We start from the raw sequence: 16,761 nt of genomic DNA on the forward strand, positions 1-16,761 counted from the left end.
ACAAAACCCAGCATTACACCTCTGTGTTAACAACCTTTTTCCTTACCGCCTGCTATAGGCTGTGCTTTTTTGTAATATAAATAATTAAGGCACTCTACAGTACTTTGAGCTTGCCTTAGGACATACAAACCACAGCCCTAATCATGAAAACAGACTTTGAAGGCACATGCCATGATTAAAGAACAGTATCACCATCCAGTCCGCATTTAAAATGCGGGGCCTGAATGTGCTCTTACTCCATTATTGATTCCTGATGCCGATAATGTTCTGTGCGAGCAACACTGTTTAATGTAGGAATAAACATCTTTAATATACAAATTGAAAAATAAAGTGGAATATAAATTCTTCAGTAATACCCAGTGGCTATAAAGCTTGCATTAAGGCAGCACAGGCTTGGCAGAGCAGAAACATAAATATATACATATATTTTAAAAAAAGAAGAAGAAAAAAGAGCACAGTGGTAAAAGAAAAGTCCTATATTAGTTCTGTCAGACTTTTATGTTCTAAAAGCTACATGAATTTAAGGTATAATGATGTATTTATAGATGGGTGGATGACTATATGGAGGAAGGTATAAGGGGCAGATTAATCAATAGATAGATGCAACATTTAGACAATGGAATTGGAAATAATCTATAGAAAAACATATTTTTCCATAGTTTTCCCAGACCTGAAAAATGCATTTGTAGTAGGTAAAGGATGGACAAGACCATGCATCCATGGAATAGACTTTATTGAGCATAAATAGAAACACAAAACACTATTCCAATCTTGAAGCATTTTCAAAGGGTAAAGTTACAGTAAGTATAGTGAGTCTTAAAAATAATGAGATGAAAAAGGCACTATGACAAAATGCAGTTCAACAAGACAGAGATGATTTAGATTCATATGGCAAATGAACACAAACGAAAATCCATCCAACAGGCATTTCATACAATCAGGAAGAGGAAGTGAACCTCTTGCTTTATGTTTACTGCGTCTTTACTTACACTGACAGTAAACAGCTGTGAGCTCCCAAAGGCAGTGGTATATTTCCTGGAGTATTACTTCAGTACTTCACATGATTTCTAAAGCCCTGAGTGTCCTCATAATAAAACTCGTTACAATAGCTCGTTCTCTACTTAATCTGACATTTCAAAACACACACACACGCACACACACACACACATATACAACAGTATCAAACTCAAAAGCATCACAGCCTCACAAATACAGCAAAAACAGAAAATTCCTTAAAAACAAAAACAACGGGATCTGTGACTTACTAAGTAATGAAATGATTTTTAAAGTCTGTGCTTTTGTGCGCTAGTTACTGTAACAGTTAATTTTGTAACATGATGAGCTGTAATTAGACATTAACTGTGTTATTGGAAGAGTTACAGTGGACTTAATAGTATGACTTTTTTGTCATTTTATGTGTGCAGTGTATTCACAGGCGGTGGCACACAAACGTTGAAGATTTTCTGCTTTCAATATTAGATTGCATAGCAGGATTCGTAAAATTAAAAAAATAATAATTAAAGATGGATTAAAAATATTAAGCAAAGAATTATGATGGAATCAAAAGCTTAATTAGTAAAAGTATCAAGTCATTGTAAAGACTGAGATATAAGATATAAAATGTCATTTTATAGGGATGAAGTAAAAACCAACACATAAAAACAAGTCAGCTTTCTTATTATATTAGAAAACATGAAAATATCACATTTTATGGTACCATTGCTCAAGTTAAGTGCAAATGATTAAAAAAAAAAGGCAACAGGAATAAACACGTAGCAAAAGGGGAGATCAGCAGAAATAAGTCACAGGACTCCTGTTCTGTCTGTGGCACCTGAAAGCCCATTCAGTCAAGGTAAAACAACCACTGTACAAGAAAGGTGACAGAAACACCAAATCAAAATAGCTACAATAAGCATAAATAAGTGTATAGTTGTGATATAATAATAATAATAACAACAACCCAGAGCGCTATAGGATCATAAGTAAATACTGATTGGACAGGATCTTTTGGCATTGTGACAGGTGAAGGCTGGTGTTATGGGTGCAGAGGTCAAGAGGAGGAGTGTCTCTGGCGCTGACTTCCTACTCTGCTCCTCTGCTTGTCATACTTGACCGAAACAATGAGGAAGACGAGCAAGGTGAGACCCTGGATGCCCGCCAGGAGAAAGAAGTAGTAGTGCAGGGAGCAGCCGTTGATGTTGCCTGCAGGAGACAACACGAGGGAAATTAGCTTGGAGGGACAATCGAGTTGGCATTCTGGAGACGCATAATGACAAAAAGCAAAATCACTCACACACAAACAAAAACAAAAAGACCTAATTTGTACAACCAAAGTGTCAAGTGCTGTCGCACATTTAAAGAAATTCCAAGACAAAAAGGTAAAATGCTGACGCACGTGGCAAGCTGATGTGTGTTAAGAGACAACAAAAAGAGCAGGCTTGATGTGAGAGCGTCAGGGAAAACACGATTCTGTCAGGAATCAGGATCCAACGGGAGCTGAAGGATGAGCGAGGGAAGAAGATGAGAGGAGCTCATCTCGTCACTTTTAAACCTTCTGAAAATGAAGACAATTGACCCCGCACTTCAGCGCTGATACAGGAAGGCTCTATTGATGATGTGAGACAGAAGAATAAAAAAAATAGCACGAGCAACATGGATCCTCAGCTGTGATCTGAGTCACACAGTCTTTCATTCGTTTTAAAGGGCTGTTTGTTTCCTCATGGGACTGGGATGAGAGATGAAAAAAATAGAAAGAGAATAAAACTGACAGTTCACCGAAACACTACTCGTACATAGGGAGGACGGCAAAAGCAGACGCTAAAGATAAGGAAAAATTGTTGATCTCACAGAGAAGATATGTGCGCATAAAATGTAATAACATTAATGGCTCAGATTCCCCATTGACTTCTTCCTGTTGGCTTTGTAGCTTTCAGCCAGCGGCTGCTAAGTGTCCCAATGTTTCCTGAACCCGTCGCCCTGATTCAGCCTGCAATACTCAGGAGAAATATTCTAAACAAATACCGTTTTTGACTCTGGGGGTTTTAGGCTGACAGCAATACAATTGTCTTCACTGGAGACAATTGGATTGGTCTTGGAGCGGCTTTTGTCCCCTTGACCATGCGAGGCAGACCAATTGACGTTGCAGCTGACGGGATGAGATGATGCTCTGTATTAAGGGAATCGCCTTTAGAGCGATAGAGCCTTATGCAGAGGAGAAGAGATTAGACTTTTTACTGTGCAGCCTAAAATCACGTCTTTGTTTCCAAAAAGTCATTTACGATGCGGTGCAGCCAACAAACACAAGATAGCTGTCGCTCAAGACATAAAGCCTCTTCTTCAGAAAGCTCCTATTAACGTCGCAAAGAGGGTTATCACAGTAAATAAAAAGCTGGAGACAGAAAAGTAGGTTTGACTTTGATTAGATATGAAGGCAATTCTCAACACTCATTCTATGTACTTGAGCCACCTGGAAGCCTAAAGGTTACCAGCCTTACAGCTCAGGACTGGGCTTATAGTCAAATATTCTTCATCAGTAACAGGACAGATTGCACTGGAATTTGTTTTTTCTTGCCGTTTGTGTTTTTCTTACTAGTCCTGAAGCCTTGGAGATTTTAGTGTGTCGTATTTAGTCACATCTAGTAGCACAATTAGCATATTACAACCATCTGTACGCTGTTCAAATAAAGAAAAATGACGCAGGATGTTAACAAGCCCAAGGACGATGACAGGGAGCGCTGTGAGGGCCTGGATTAATGGCAAACAGAAAGAACTGAAACGGAGACGACTGAACCTATACGATGCAAAATGAAGGCAATTAAATATAAGTAAAGGAGGCAGATATTTAAAATGGTATCTCTTTAGTTACGCAACAGTCTAATGTGAGGCTGCTGAATTATCAGCATCTGTCCTACTGTCTTCAGATGTCAAAATGAGTTTAACGAACTGAAGAACAAAGATTTCCTACTATATAAAGTTCTATAACAACTTCTATCTCAAGAGTCAGCAAAGACTGGTTTACCACACTTTATATACTACATTTAACGTGTGTATCTGTCTGCACCATGAGAGACAGATGTACATTAATGTGACAGAGTTGTTAGAGCTTTATGTGTTATGTAATTAATATCAGCAATAGTCTATGTTTCATTTGACTGTGCTGGTTACAGATGTTTCATTTACTTTAATGTGTATTCATTGTATTTCCCTAACATATTCAATGCACTGTATAAAGATGTATTCATGCCATTCAGAATTATTTGAATTGAATTTAATGCAGAAAAGTCTTTCTAAATACACATGGAAATCTACCTTTCTAGACTTGGGGTGCATTTACATCAGCACTGTTTTACCCATGTTAATCTGGTCTGTTGGTCTAGAAACACAACAGGAGGTGTGAATGAACTCTGATATGAACCAAGAAAGCAAACTCTGGTCAGCCTATAAACTAAAACTCTGGAGTGGTTCACGTGTATACGTGGATGCGAGAGAGCCCGAGACCGCTCCAAATGCAGGAAGCAACCTATATTGCAAAGCATTCTGGGTCAAAAGAACCAAAACAGACGCAAGAATCTAACACTAGCGGGAGAAATGGGTCATGTCTTTACCAAAGTCAAAAACGGGATCCAGCAACCGCTAAAAAATCTTTTAACATTTTGTGAAGGAAGAAGTCACATTCATGTCTTCTACCGAGGTTTTAATGTCGCTTCCTTGAGTAGTTCTTCATGCAGTGCTCCCACAGGTCAGGGGCTAAGCAGGATTTTCAATTAGTTTGGATCATTTGACTTAGTGCACTATGAAAGCAAACCACACCGGCTGAAAATGTGGCAACTGTTGCAATTTTGGTCCCCAATTGAACCAGGTCTGTCAGACTACCAGGTGTGAAAACACCCTTAATGTCACAGCAATGACTAAATGTGTACATTTTAAACCAAACACTCCTAAACTATTGCATTAGACTCAGGCTTGTAAAGGCAGAATGTTCTTGTACATCACTCAACAGGGCACATTTGACTGATCAAAGAGAAGGTTTCAGTCAATTTAACCAAGCGTCTGACTGCTTTGCATGATCTGTTAGGATTGGTGAAGCAGATCACACACCATAATGTCACCACGCTTATCAAGCTTACAGATGTTCCTCCCTCCCCTCTCTCTGTTGTCTGCATGTTCTTGGAGATAATTAGAAATGGAGTGATTCTCTGTCAATGCTTTGTGCACTGAGGCATCTCTATAGTGTGAAAGCTTTGATCAAGGAACAGAGAGCTGGCTGATGACTCTGAAATCCTGCCAGAGCATAAATGAAATCATTGGCAAGTCAGACCAAAAAAAAAGAGAAAGAACTGACATACACTCTGACCCCTGCTGCAGCTTTCACCTACTCTGCTGTCATGCTAATCCATCAAAGGTTTAAGTCCACAGAAACAGATCAAAAACCGAAGCAGAGCTTGAATAATTCATGGAGGATAAGACAATGCACATTTACTGAGAATGGTTGTTTTTCCTCTAGTCAATTTTTCTTTGACAGATAGGAAAACAAATGCTGCTGCAGTTAGTTTACTGAAGCGCTGTGCTTTAAGAAAAAGTAAGCAATAACGACAGAATCAAGTATGCAGACTGATGAACAAACAGGAGTTGTTTATAATCTTTTTATAGCAAAGATGAACTCCTTTTGCTCTGCAGATAAATAAGGACGGCATGAATGAGTAAAAGACTAAAAACAACATATTAAGTACCTTTATAAAAAATGATGCTTTACTTTTTGAAACTGATTACTGTTTAGGAACGTCTAATTAATAATCAATGACGTTCTGTAATTCTTAGAAAATAAATCTGACATAATACAGAAAACAAAAACAAAAGATGACGACCCAGGCTTATTTTGTCACCACACACAAAAGGTAGGATGCTAAGGGAGGCTAAAACAAAATGTCCAAAGGCTCAGTGTTGGAGAATTTTAGCATCTTCTGCTCACAATGTCTCCATAACAACCAGTCATCGCCATCTGCGAGCCAATCCCGCCATCACAAACGTGAACATGTAGCGTTGCTTTGGTCAGACGATATTAAGCTTTTCTACAACAAACAGCTGGGTTTGCTCATAGACAAAAGGCAAGAGATGTTGTCTATGGTGAAGGATCTATGATGCTGCGGGCCTATGTCTCTTCCAAAGGCCTTTGGAGCCCTGTTAGAGTGCATGGCATCATAAACCTTTGAAACACAGAAACATTTTTGTTTTGTGTAAAAACCTGTGTGAAATATTACCAAATGTGATACACTTTAACTTTTATCTACTAAGCTAATTTGCAATATTTGAGCATTTTGATGTTTTTTTAAATGAAATCAGAAGAATTGTTCTTAAGAAACTGCTTTAGATTTCATCAAAAATTATGCAAGCAGTTAGAGTTCAATTTTATCCTCACATATCAACACCTCATAAAGAGAAGGTTGTTTGTCCTAAGGAAGTTTTACATGAAGCTGCCACTGAATTCTCACTGGATGCAGCACATTTTTAATAGCCAGTAGGTGTAATTGGAACAGAGAAAACCCCCCTTTTGGACTCTGTTACTAACCTAAAAATGCATCACCTTGGTCTGAGTTAGCAAGACAAAATCTCAAAATATACAAGAATATTTTACCAAATGAAAAAAAAAATTGATGCATGATTTTTCTAGATAATCATGCAAAGATTAATATTCAAAGATCCCTCTGTCTGTATGTTTCAATCTTGTGAGATGGCATAGGAAAGGTTGTAAATATTATTCTGTCAAAAGACTGTTGTTCACAGTTCTACACACAAGGCAGCCCATAAGCACAGCACTTTTGTTTGATAGTTTGAAAACAACTATTTGTTAACTATTAACATTGGAAATTAAAATGTTAAAATTAACATTTTTTTTAGTTCAATTAAAAGTCGATTTTATTTAGCTGAGTTTGACATGAACTCACAGATAGAAAAGCAGCCGAAAAGCACCAAAGGTTTTAGTAGAACTTCTGAAACGTCTGTAAGATTTCAGTTTTCCAAGTTTCTTGTCGCAGTTTTCTCTCAGACTAAACCCGGTGTGTTTCCTCCTTACACTGTCCAACCCCCAGGGCCCACTTGACTGCTAAATGCACTCAAAAATGATTGAAGACTAATTAAACCAGTAAAATACCAATCGAGGACATACTGCAGAAAACTATAATGAAGGCCATAAATATTTGACAGCCACGTTAAAACCAAGTCCCTAGCAGGAAAAACAACAAACGCACACAAAAAAAAGAGTCAAAGAAATACGATTTCCACAGGTGCTCAGAGGTTCTGCTGACATTTGTGGAGTTTAGAAAATAACAAGCTTGTGATTAAACCAAATGCAGCAACAAAGAGGGTCAGCTATCAAATATCTGACTGTTATAAACTTTTGGGTCAATTTACCTGAGAGTGACTTTGTGCCGACAATGTTAGCCAGATGAAGCTGGTCAATACCAATTTAATGTTTGACAATAGATCAATGGATCAGACCTTCAATACAACAACTCAATATCTTGATGCTTTTCTCTGTCCTAGAATGAGATTATGGGGGATCAATGCATGTTTGTTTCAGCTATAAACATGGTTATTTTCCTCAGTCATCCACAAGCTCTGGATCATTATTATTGATGGTAAAGTTTCAAAACTGGCCACATGCTAAAAATATTTACGTGCGCTCTGTAACCTCTAAGACGTCTTATAAGGAGACAAGAAAAATTCTGTTTTCATACGGTCCCTTTAGGAGGAGTAAGTCTTGATATTAAAATTGTCAGATCTGACATTAAAACCTCCATTAAAACCCTGACATTTTGTTGAGTGTGACCCAATAGGACGTGCGAATGTCAGCCCACGGTGAATATCTGAACACGTCCCAGACATCTGATATAACATCAGTCAAGACTTGGAAACTGGCCAAGGAAAAGGGCACTTCCTGTCTTGTGACCGTAGACGTTCACAAAAACCCTCCACTTTGAGTGAATGATACTTCCAACAAAAGGGAGGCAAATTAGAATGCAAACCCATTTCCCACAGACACAAAGCCTCCTGTTGTATGAAGGATCATTCTGTGTTGAGAGTAAAGGTTAATCTCTGATTGACTTATGAAAATAAAATGGTGGCACACTGTTTCGACAAGAATAGGTGCCGTGGAGAAACAGAAAAGAAATAACAGAACGGGGTGGATGACTATTCAGCAAGAGGAAAGAGGTCAAGGGTTGAATATGGGTTTAAAGGTTGAAAGCAGATGTTGCAGCACAAATATACTTTATGCACCACTGTGAAGACTGTTCTATTCCCCCACTTTCTTCATAGGCTTTTTCAAATCTTTTAAAGGTTTATAGCAGCATTTTTACAGAGTTTATGAATGCCTTTCAAAATTTTACTTTGGAGACTTTTTTTTATTTTATTCAATCCGAATGCAGTCATTTTTAGTACAGTATCGGATCATTTGTAAAGCCTATAATGTTTGATAAAGCCATTCCATCCCAGTTGCAGCATAAAAGGGCCCCTAAACTCAAAAAATGAACCAATGTCGTGTCTAGACATAACAGCAACTCATTTTCAATAAAACCTTAGATATGTTGTTACCAGCAGGCAGTCGCAGATACATAATTTTTCCATTTACTTGAATGCATGAAAAATATAAATAGCATTACAGCACCAACAAGGTTACATTTTAAAGAGCTACAAGCTAAAAAAGTGTTTGATCTTCAGTTGAATGATGATGCATCTCTTAGGTCTTGCATCAGGATGTTTGCCCATTTCCTAAAGACATGAATTCAGCTACTGTGTAGACATACCTCAACATTTGCTGTGTGCTGTTTGGATACACCACAAATTATGCTTTCATGGGTCAATGCACAGAGAAAACAGAACATTTGTTCAAAAACAGAAGGAAAAAAAAAAATACAGCCAAAGTTCAGATTACATTTTGAAAAGCTTGAAGAACTACGAATTAGAGTCTTCTTTGCCCTTCTACCTGAGGAAAAGCTTCACGCACAGGTACATTGATGTGAATAAAATCTCAGCAGGTTAACAAGGATCACTAGTATCACTATAACTCCGATATAAGGCTCGGCGTTTTGATTTGTTTTATTATATCCGACATAGAAAATAAATATGCAAAAAGAATGAAAATCTCTCTCCAAGTCAGAAAAACATGTCCATTAATAAAATCCTAAATATTTAGCTTCTTATTAACCAATCCCTCATTGCTTACAAATAATTCGATAATAGATTTCTCTCCCCAACACATTCAGGATTAAGATGCACACCTTCACCCACATCTTCCCTCCGCCACTTTAGTCTCCTTTTGTTCATTTCCCTTGCAGCACATACTGCTGTGTAATATGGAAAATAAGCTGTCCTTAGAAGTCACTGCACTGAATATGTTAGGGAAATACAATAAAATACAGGGCTGCATGTATTCTGGGGGATGCAGAGTACGAGCTGAACCTACAATTTACGAGCACAGAGACAAACAAACATGAGGGCCTGGCAGGCACCTGCGAAAGAAAACAGCAAAGCAGCTGTTTATGTTTGTCGGGGAGACGCTCGCTGCTGAGCCGCGGTGAAACAAGTGTACACAGATCATATGAGCTTTTCAACAGACAATAAGCGTTAGCACACAACTAAATTAATGCAGGTAAGCGTCGTTTCCAATGAGGAGCCATTAAAAGTCAAACCTACCCTGCAACTGGTGGGATTTGGTAAGCTAAGAGTTCAAACCTGTGACTCTATCTTATCACGTCTCTCTTTAAAAATTACTACAATTTAAAAAAAAAAAAAGACCATAAAAAATGTCCATGAGGTCAGGTTTTTTTAAATGTATAATTCCACCTATATTTATACAGGTTAATGTTATGGAAACATGGCGTCTCCCTTTCAAGAGAAGTCCATGCAACATGAGAAGAACTAATAAAATGAAAACCCCTTTTACAGTGCCTTGCAAGTTTCTTCATGTCTTTCACTTTTTCCACTACTTTTCAAATTTCAATGCATCTGACTAGGACTATTTGTGATAAAGTGAGAAAGTAATTCAAAATGTGAAATAGAGAGTGGTTTTCAGGATCTTTTATCAAGTAAATATCTTAGAAATGTATCTGCAGAGTTTTGATCAGCAGGAAGCTGAATCTTGACATTTTTAGATTGCAGTTAATCTTACTGTTTCAGTTTGTGAATTTATGCTGGTCCTGAAGAAAGATTTTGTTTCTGTGGTGCATTATTGGTAATAATTTCAATGAGACAATTCTGAGCTGGAGCTACATGATTTGAGTGTTTTTTTTTTAAACTTCTCAGTTTTGCTGTTTTATTTCTTCTATTTTACATGAAAACAGCAACCGAGGCCGTTAAAAACAGATCGATAAACCACTGGTTTATTGCATAAATCCCAATGAAATGTAATGTTTGAGGTTGTGTCTTTATGTGACAAGATGAGAAAAATATGAACAGCAGCTTTTTACAACATGTTGTAGCTCTATTTTAATGTGACCAGACAGAAACAAATAAGAAATAACAGTTTATTGATGCAAATTCATTCTACAATTCTTAACACTTTAGAATGGAGTCACTTTGGTCAAATGCAGGGAAACAAAACAAAGCCCTAGACGTGCTTTTATATGAAAAAACGTGATAATGTAATCAAGTCATGCTTTTTTTTATGTGAAACTTTAAAGCTGAGTTTGTCTGACACTAAGCATCTCTAGAGAGAAGGGGGACGATGGAGCGAGAGCACAACAGGAGACCTGAGCATCCAACAGTGTGATGCCAAACCAGCCCTGCCATCTTCATGTATTGCTCCAGGGACAGCTTTACTTAAGAAGGGCTGGGCTATGTAATCAGACTCCCAGCCTGTGATTAATGTTGCTGTCTGTCTTCAGGAACCGTGCAACTTAGTACAACTTAGCACAGCTCCCCCGAGATGCTGTTTACGGCACACGGTTTCGCCCAGAGCCATGGAAATAAGTTGAATCCCTTCCACCTACAGAGCTGTGCGATGTGGAAGACTCTAATATGGTGAAAAAAAACCACAAAAAAAAAAAACTATATGATTTCTGACTGTACTTACCGCCTAAGCTTTGTGCCATGTGTTTCTTATCAGTGGCCGGAAGGATGTTTAATTCCATTTCTGTGGCTCACCTTCTAAACGACTTGTTTTGGAAAGCAAGGAGAGCCAAACAGGCAATCTGGCTTCAGTTAAACTTCCCCTGAAGTGACATGAGGCTGAGCAGAGAATGGATTTATGAAGTAGACCCAGCATCCTCAGCAGCAGCTCCCAAACCTGTCGGCACGCTTTATTAATGAGCCATTAGGTGTTTGTGGATAAACATTTTACAGCGCCGGCTTAGTCAACACATGCTCAGGGGGAAAATTGTGTGTCTGGACTGGGAGTCTCCACCTGCGAGGGAGCCCATCCATCTGCTGCCAGCACAGCGCTATTCATTTTACCAGTCTGACGGATTTACACCTTTTGTAGTTAGTCTGACATGCTTATTGATACAATAAAACACCTAAAATAGAAAATTGAAAAATGGTGATGCTCTCCTTCTGCACTTCAGCTATAAATTAGCTGCAGAATGTCAACTGGATCGGTATGGATTAAAGAATATCCATATCTCTGCTTATTTTCGGGGTGGCATTGATGCCCAATGACCATCTCCAGTGGTCATTGGGTAGGACACAGCATGGACAGGTCACAGGGCAACACACAGATACACAGGATAAACTACCAGGCGCACACACATTCTCATAACTGAAGGAAGCAGAGAGAGGCCAGTTTACCTCACAGTTATGTTTTTGGGGTGTAGGAGAAAACAGAGTACTAAGTTAGAGCTAACACAAGCACAGGGAGAACATGTGCAATTCATAGAGAGAAAGCCCAGACCTGGATTTGAACCATGTTGACCTTGTTCCTACAAGGCAACACTGCTAACCACTACCCCACCATACAGCCGGAGAATTAAGACATGTCAAATAAAAACAGTCTGTATTCCTCTCTTTTTTTGCAGTTATTTTGACACACCCAGCAAGGTTTGGTGATTCATGTCAGTTGTCTCACCTAAATATTTTATGAAAGAAATACACGCATCTAAAAATCCACTGGATTTGGTGATGCATCAAAAATATCCACACTAGAAGCCATAAAAATAGATGTGCATACCTACTGTTAAAACATGACTTTTCAGACAACCAGCTCATTTCACATTACAAATTACTCTTAGAACTGTTTTTATGACACCTAAAATCATTAAAGACCCAAGTCCTTATTCTAATATTTACATACATTCTACAAATTATGATTTTCCTCTCTTTAGGAACAGGGATCCTGAAGATCTGAGGGCAATGGAGACCACTGACATCATAAAAAGCAAATTTGGCTTTTAGTTTACTTTCAGTAATTGAGATGTCTTATTCACAAAATGCTAACAACACTTTAAGTTCACTGTGTCTGTAGTTTTATTCCACTTGTAGTTTGATTTTAAGCTGATGTTCAAAAAGTTCATTATTAGGTTTTTGTTGGAGTCATGACAGCTTTTATTTTAGGTGTTTGAATAAACTGCTAATAATTAAACTTTTTAAATCTTTCTTTTCATTACTTCTAAACTTAGTTTTAATCCTCATAAATATTCCAGAATGAGTTTGTTTTACTCATCTTCAGTTTCCTCAGTGCTTCCAAACAACACTATCTGTCTTTACTCACACGCATTTTTGTTTTTTAACCATGTTAAGCCTTCTTTCAGTTATTTTTTTTTCTTTTTGTCACCCCTGTATGTTCTTCCATTACCTACTTGATATAAATCACCTTACCTCACCTCGCTGTGTATGAAATGTACTCTAAAAATAGAGCGGCTGATCTGTTGCTTGGTTCAGGGTCTTACCAAAGTCTTTGTGGGAAGACATCCAGCCGATATTCTTGAGAGAAACGATGGCCAGCAAACCGGAGCCCACGAACGAGCCGATCCCAGAGAAGAAAAAGAAGAGCCCCATAATTGCACTCTGCATGGACTTGGGTGCTGCAGAATAGGCAAATTCCAGACCTGCAACCAAATGGGATAGACAGGTAAATATATAAAGTATATATTTTTTATAAAACAATATTTTTTATAAGGACTGGTGATGAAGGCTATGCACACAATTAAAACTCACATTACACTATTATGCTTCACGAATATTCCTTGTGCTGAAAATTGTCTCTCAATGACAATAAATCAGGATAAAATATTTGTCTTTATTTATTCTTGTAACGTAACCAGTTCTGTTGACAGCAACTATTCCACCTTTCTGTAAACAGTCTCTTTGAGAAGAAAAGGCTTCCATGACAGCTCATTTTCCATGGCAGAAATGTTCGGGTTGGTCAGCAACTTTTATTACTTAGTGGATATTTTGTCAGGACACAAGAAGAACTGGAAAAACGTCTAGAGAAAGTACAAAAAAGAATGATGAGCTTGGGGACAAATATAAATTCGGAGTCTCTTCTCCCTGAAGGTATTTCTAGCCACAAGCTGACACTGATAATTTCAGTGCACCTCAAACATTTGATCTTTCAGATGAGGCCCTTAAGCTCCATCTGTCTTGAGAGATTAAGGACATGCAGGTAAATACAAGATGTTTGCCTATTCTCGCTACCTCAGGCATCACACCAGCTTGGTTATAAACACACAAAGCACTTGTGCAAATGAGAAAGAAAATAAGAATGTAAATTGACGAATGAATAAATGCAGAAACTGAAGGATACCAGAGCAGAACCCAAGAATCATGTTTAAATTAAACAGAAGAAAGCATGGATGTCTCCTGCACATGTACTCCCTTTCTTTACATCCTCAGCTAACATTTGAGTAGCGACCCACAAAGACAGTGCAAGGCTTTGTAGGGGTTTTCGATTTCCAGCTCAGCACTGCAGAGAGGATTCTAACATCAGGCTAAATCTTGTGAATGTGTATTTGTGATGACAATCTAATACTAAAGCGATGTCTGTTGCTTTCAACCCACAACATAAACAGCTTGACCTTCATTCGCTGAAAGGATTTTCCCTAGGAAAAAAAAAAAGAAAAGAATATGTAGAAGTCCAGGCACTATGTTCTCCCCCACCCCCTTTTCTGGAAGTGGCTATTAAGGTTGTTTATTATAAAAAAAACAATGCACCTTTGAGTTACTGACTCGGATGAGGCAAACTTCATGCATAAAGATTCGCTTCTGTCCGACCAGGCTCGGGACTTGTGAGATTTCACACAAATTTATTCAAACAGGAAACGACATAAGGGAAATATTCCTCTTCACCAGATAAATGTCACAATTCAGCCAATTTCCCTTGAAGTAAGCCCTGTGGGATGGGATGGTCTGTGAGTGCATTTATTTTAAAGACCCGCATAGCTTTGTTCGGTCGGATTTGACTTTCATAGAAACCATGTTTGATACGAGTGGATTCCAGACAAGAGGCCTGAAACGGCGGGTACATAATACCCAACATATTTATGCTAATCTCAGTATTCATGGAGTTTAAATTTAGAAATGATATATTTTTATGACTGTATATGAAAACATGAAGAAGACTAAAGCACCCTTTAAATTGATTTTTAAAAAAAGTTAAATATTCATGAAGCAGAATTCCCTATGGAATATGCAAACGAATATATTGTTATAAGAAGATCTTAACAAACTTAATTCACAAACCTAAGTGCAACCTAAGACTATAAGCAGTGACTCCAAAAAGAAGTTCAATACAAAGCAATCCTGGTCTCTTATGGGAAATAAATGGACCAAAACCAGCAGCAAAGTTCTACACAATTTCACAGTGAAGTGCATTTCTGACAAACAAAATTTCTGCTCTTTGAATAATGACAAAAAAAAAAGTTGTTTCTGTTGTATTCCAGTCTGCGATTGTGCTGTTAAAACCGAATCAGATGAGGGAGCACTGACGAATGAATAAATACAGAAACTGAAGGATACTAGAGCAGAACACAAGACTTTACCACATTATAGCTTCAGAGAAGCAATATGCTGTTTAATTCTCGGAGCTCCGAATGAGAAGGTATTAACAAAAACAGGAGAAATAGGAGAAAACTCAATATCCATCTTCCAAATAATATCCAGAAAGAGTTTTAGAAGGAGTTTCAAACCAGAAGTGGACAATTTTAATCTTTGTTTATTAGTAAATTTAGGGGGACGGCAAACACAATTGCAGCTTCAGGAGAGGCTGCAGGAAGTCAGGGTTAGGTAAGTGCATGTATTGTGAAGCAGAAACCAGAAACCCACTTTTTTGCATGTTTCTTAACCTCCCAGTGAAAAGTGGGTCTGAATGCCATAATTCCCAAAAAAATTTGCTTACAATTGCAGTGTTTACTTCTAAGTAATCCATCTTCTGTGAGTAGAAGAAAGATTAAATATATTGCCGTTGGATAAGCTTTGCTGTTAGGACTCCTGGCTTTGTGACAAAATAAGGAACAAAGGGAAATTTAAAATCTCCCAACCTCTATTCAAGCACCGTAATGTGACTGTCATTTTTGATAAATAAAAAAAAGGAAAGCAAGGAAATAACTTCCAAATATATTAATCCCCATAATGATTGAAAACCTGAGAAATAAGAGAAATGTCATTGTTTTCTAAAATATATTTGCCCCTTTTCAGCCTGATGCCGGCAAATGTGACGCAACGCGGTGATAAAATGTAACACTGGGTTGCATCAATCTTTCTTTTAACATCCATCTTTAAGCTTTGGGAACTGAAGAGATGAGTTTTCAAAGCAAAATGTTTCCCTCTTGCCTGCTTGATGCTGGAATTCAGCTGTGTGTTAGGTGCCGACATTGGTTTCTATTTCCAATAAATAAAAACCTCATAATCTTCTTAGTTTGTCCCAGATTTGAAGTGCGGACAGGTTAATGTAGTACATGGACACTTGTTTTTATATGTGTAGAATGTAATAGCAAATCAAAGTCTAAGAAATGAGTAAAGACTTCAACAAAATAGTTGTTTGGAGGTAAACATGAAATATGGAGGCTTTATAATGTCAGAAAAAAGGTAGAGGAATAAATTAGGATACACCGCTCCATTTAAAACCCAAGAAAAATTACAGAAATATGAACCAGGAGTGCATGATTAGAACAAAGCTTACACAGCATTTTAAAGGGTTGTCATGTTTAAACCTCAGGTATTTAGTTTAGTGTGTTCCTGACTGCTGACGTGAGAGTAAACAACATCCTGAGATCGAAAGACTTTTCTGATTCCTTTACAAAGTGCTACGTTTTTATCTTGTTTGCAAAGTGTCCTTGAGAGTTTTGAAAGACGCTTCAAATAAAACGCATTGTTATTATTAAAAACACTTTCCAGCTCACGAGACATTCAAAACACATTCCAACGTGACCAAGTCTGTCATCCAAGCAAGTTCACCTCAAGAGCAGACAGCAGGACGTAAAAAAAGAAATCCTCAAAACCCCTAACATCTCATCATGGGGCCTGCTGCAGACTCTTGCTAGTGTTTATGTGGAAATGGATGCCTTTTTCTGGGAGGTGTACAAGGAGGAAACCTTTGCTCTCGAAGAAAATAACGAAGGCTTATATTGGGATCCTGTCATCTTACTATCAGAAAATCCCCTCTGATTTCTAGTGTGACTCAGAAGGTGCTCAGGAAAAATGCGAGACCATATATAAACAACGACGAAGGACGAGTCATTAATAACGCAGTTCAAAGGCAATCAATTATCTTTTTTTTTCCAGAAATAAATAAAAAAATTATAATTATAGACATCAACATAACAAGACCAAATA

The 16,761-nt window shown here is 37.8% G+C and overlaps 1 protein-coding gene across 1 annotated transcript in view; it reads right to left on the reverse strand.

The window, feature by feature from the left end:
- Positions 1-716: 716 nt before the first annotated feature.
- Positions 717-16,761, reverse strand: part of slc15a4 (solute carrier family 15 member 4) — a 32,331-nt gene continuing 16,286 nt past the window's right edge. Inside the window, exons 8-9 of the mRNA XM_032579117.1 lie at positions 12,879-13,037; positions 717-2,202 (exon numbers count right to left, since the gene is read on the reverse strand). Of these exons, the coding sequence (XP_032435008.1) occupies positions 2,051-2,202; positions 12,879-13,037 (311 nt within the window). The 3' untranslated portion in view covers positions 717-2,050. The remainder of the gene's footprint in view (positions 2,203-12,878; positions 13,038-16,761) is intronic.

The sequence above is a fragment of the Xiphophorus hellerii genome, chromosome 12 (assembly GCF_003331165.1).
Source record: "Xiphophorus hellerii strain 12219 chromosome 12, Xiphophorus_hellerii-4.1, whole genome shotgun sequence".
Taxonomy (NCBI): Eukaryota; Metazoa; Chordata; class Actinopteri; order Cyprinodontiformes; family Poeciliidae; genus Xiphophorus; species Xiphophorus hellerii.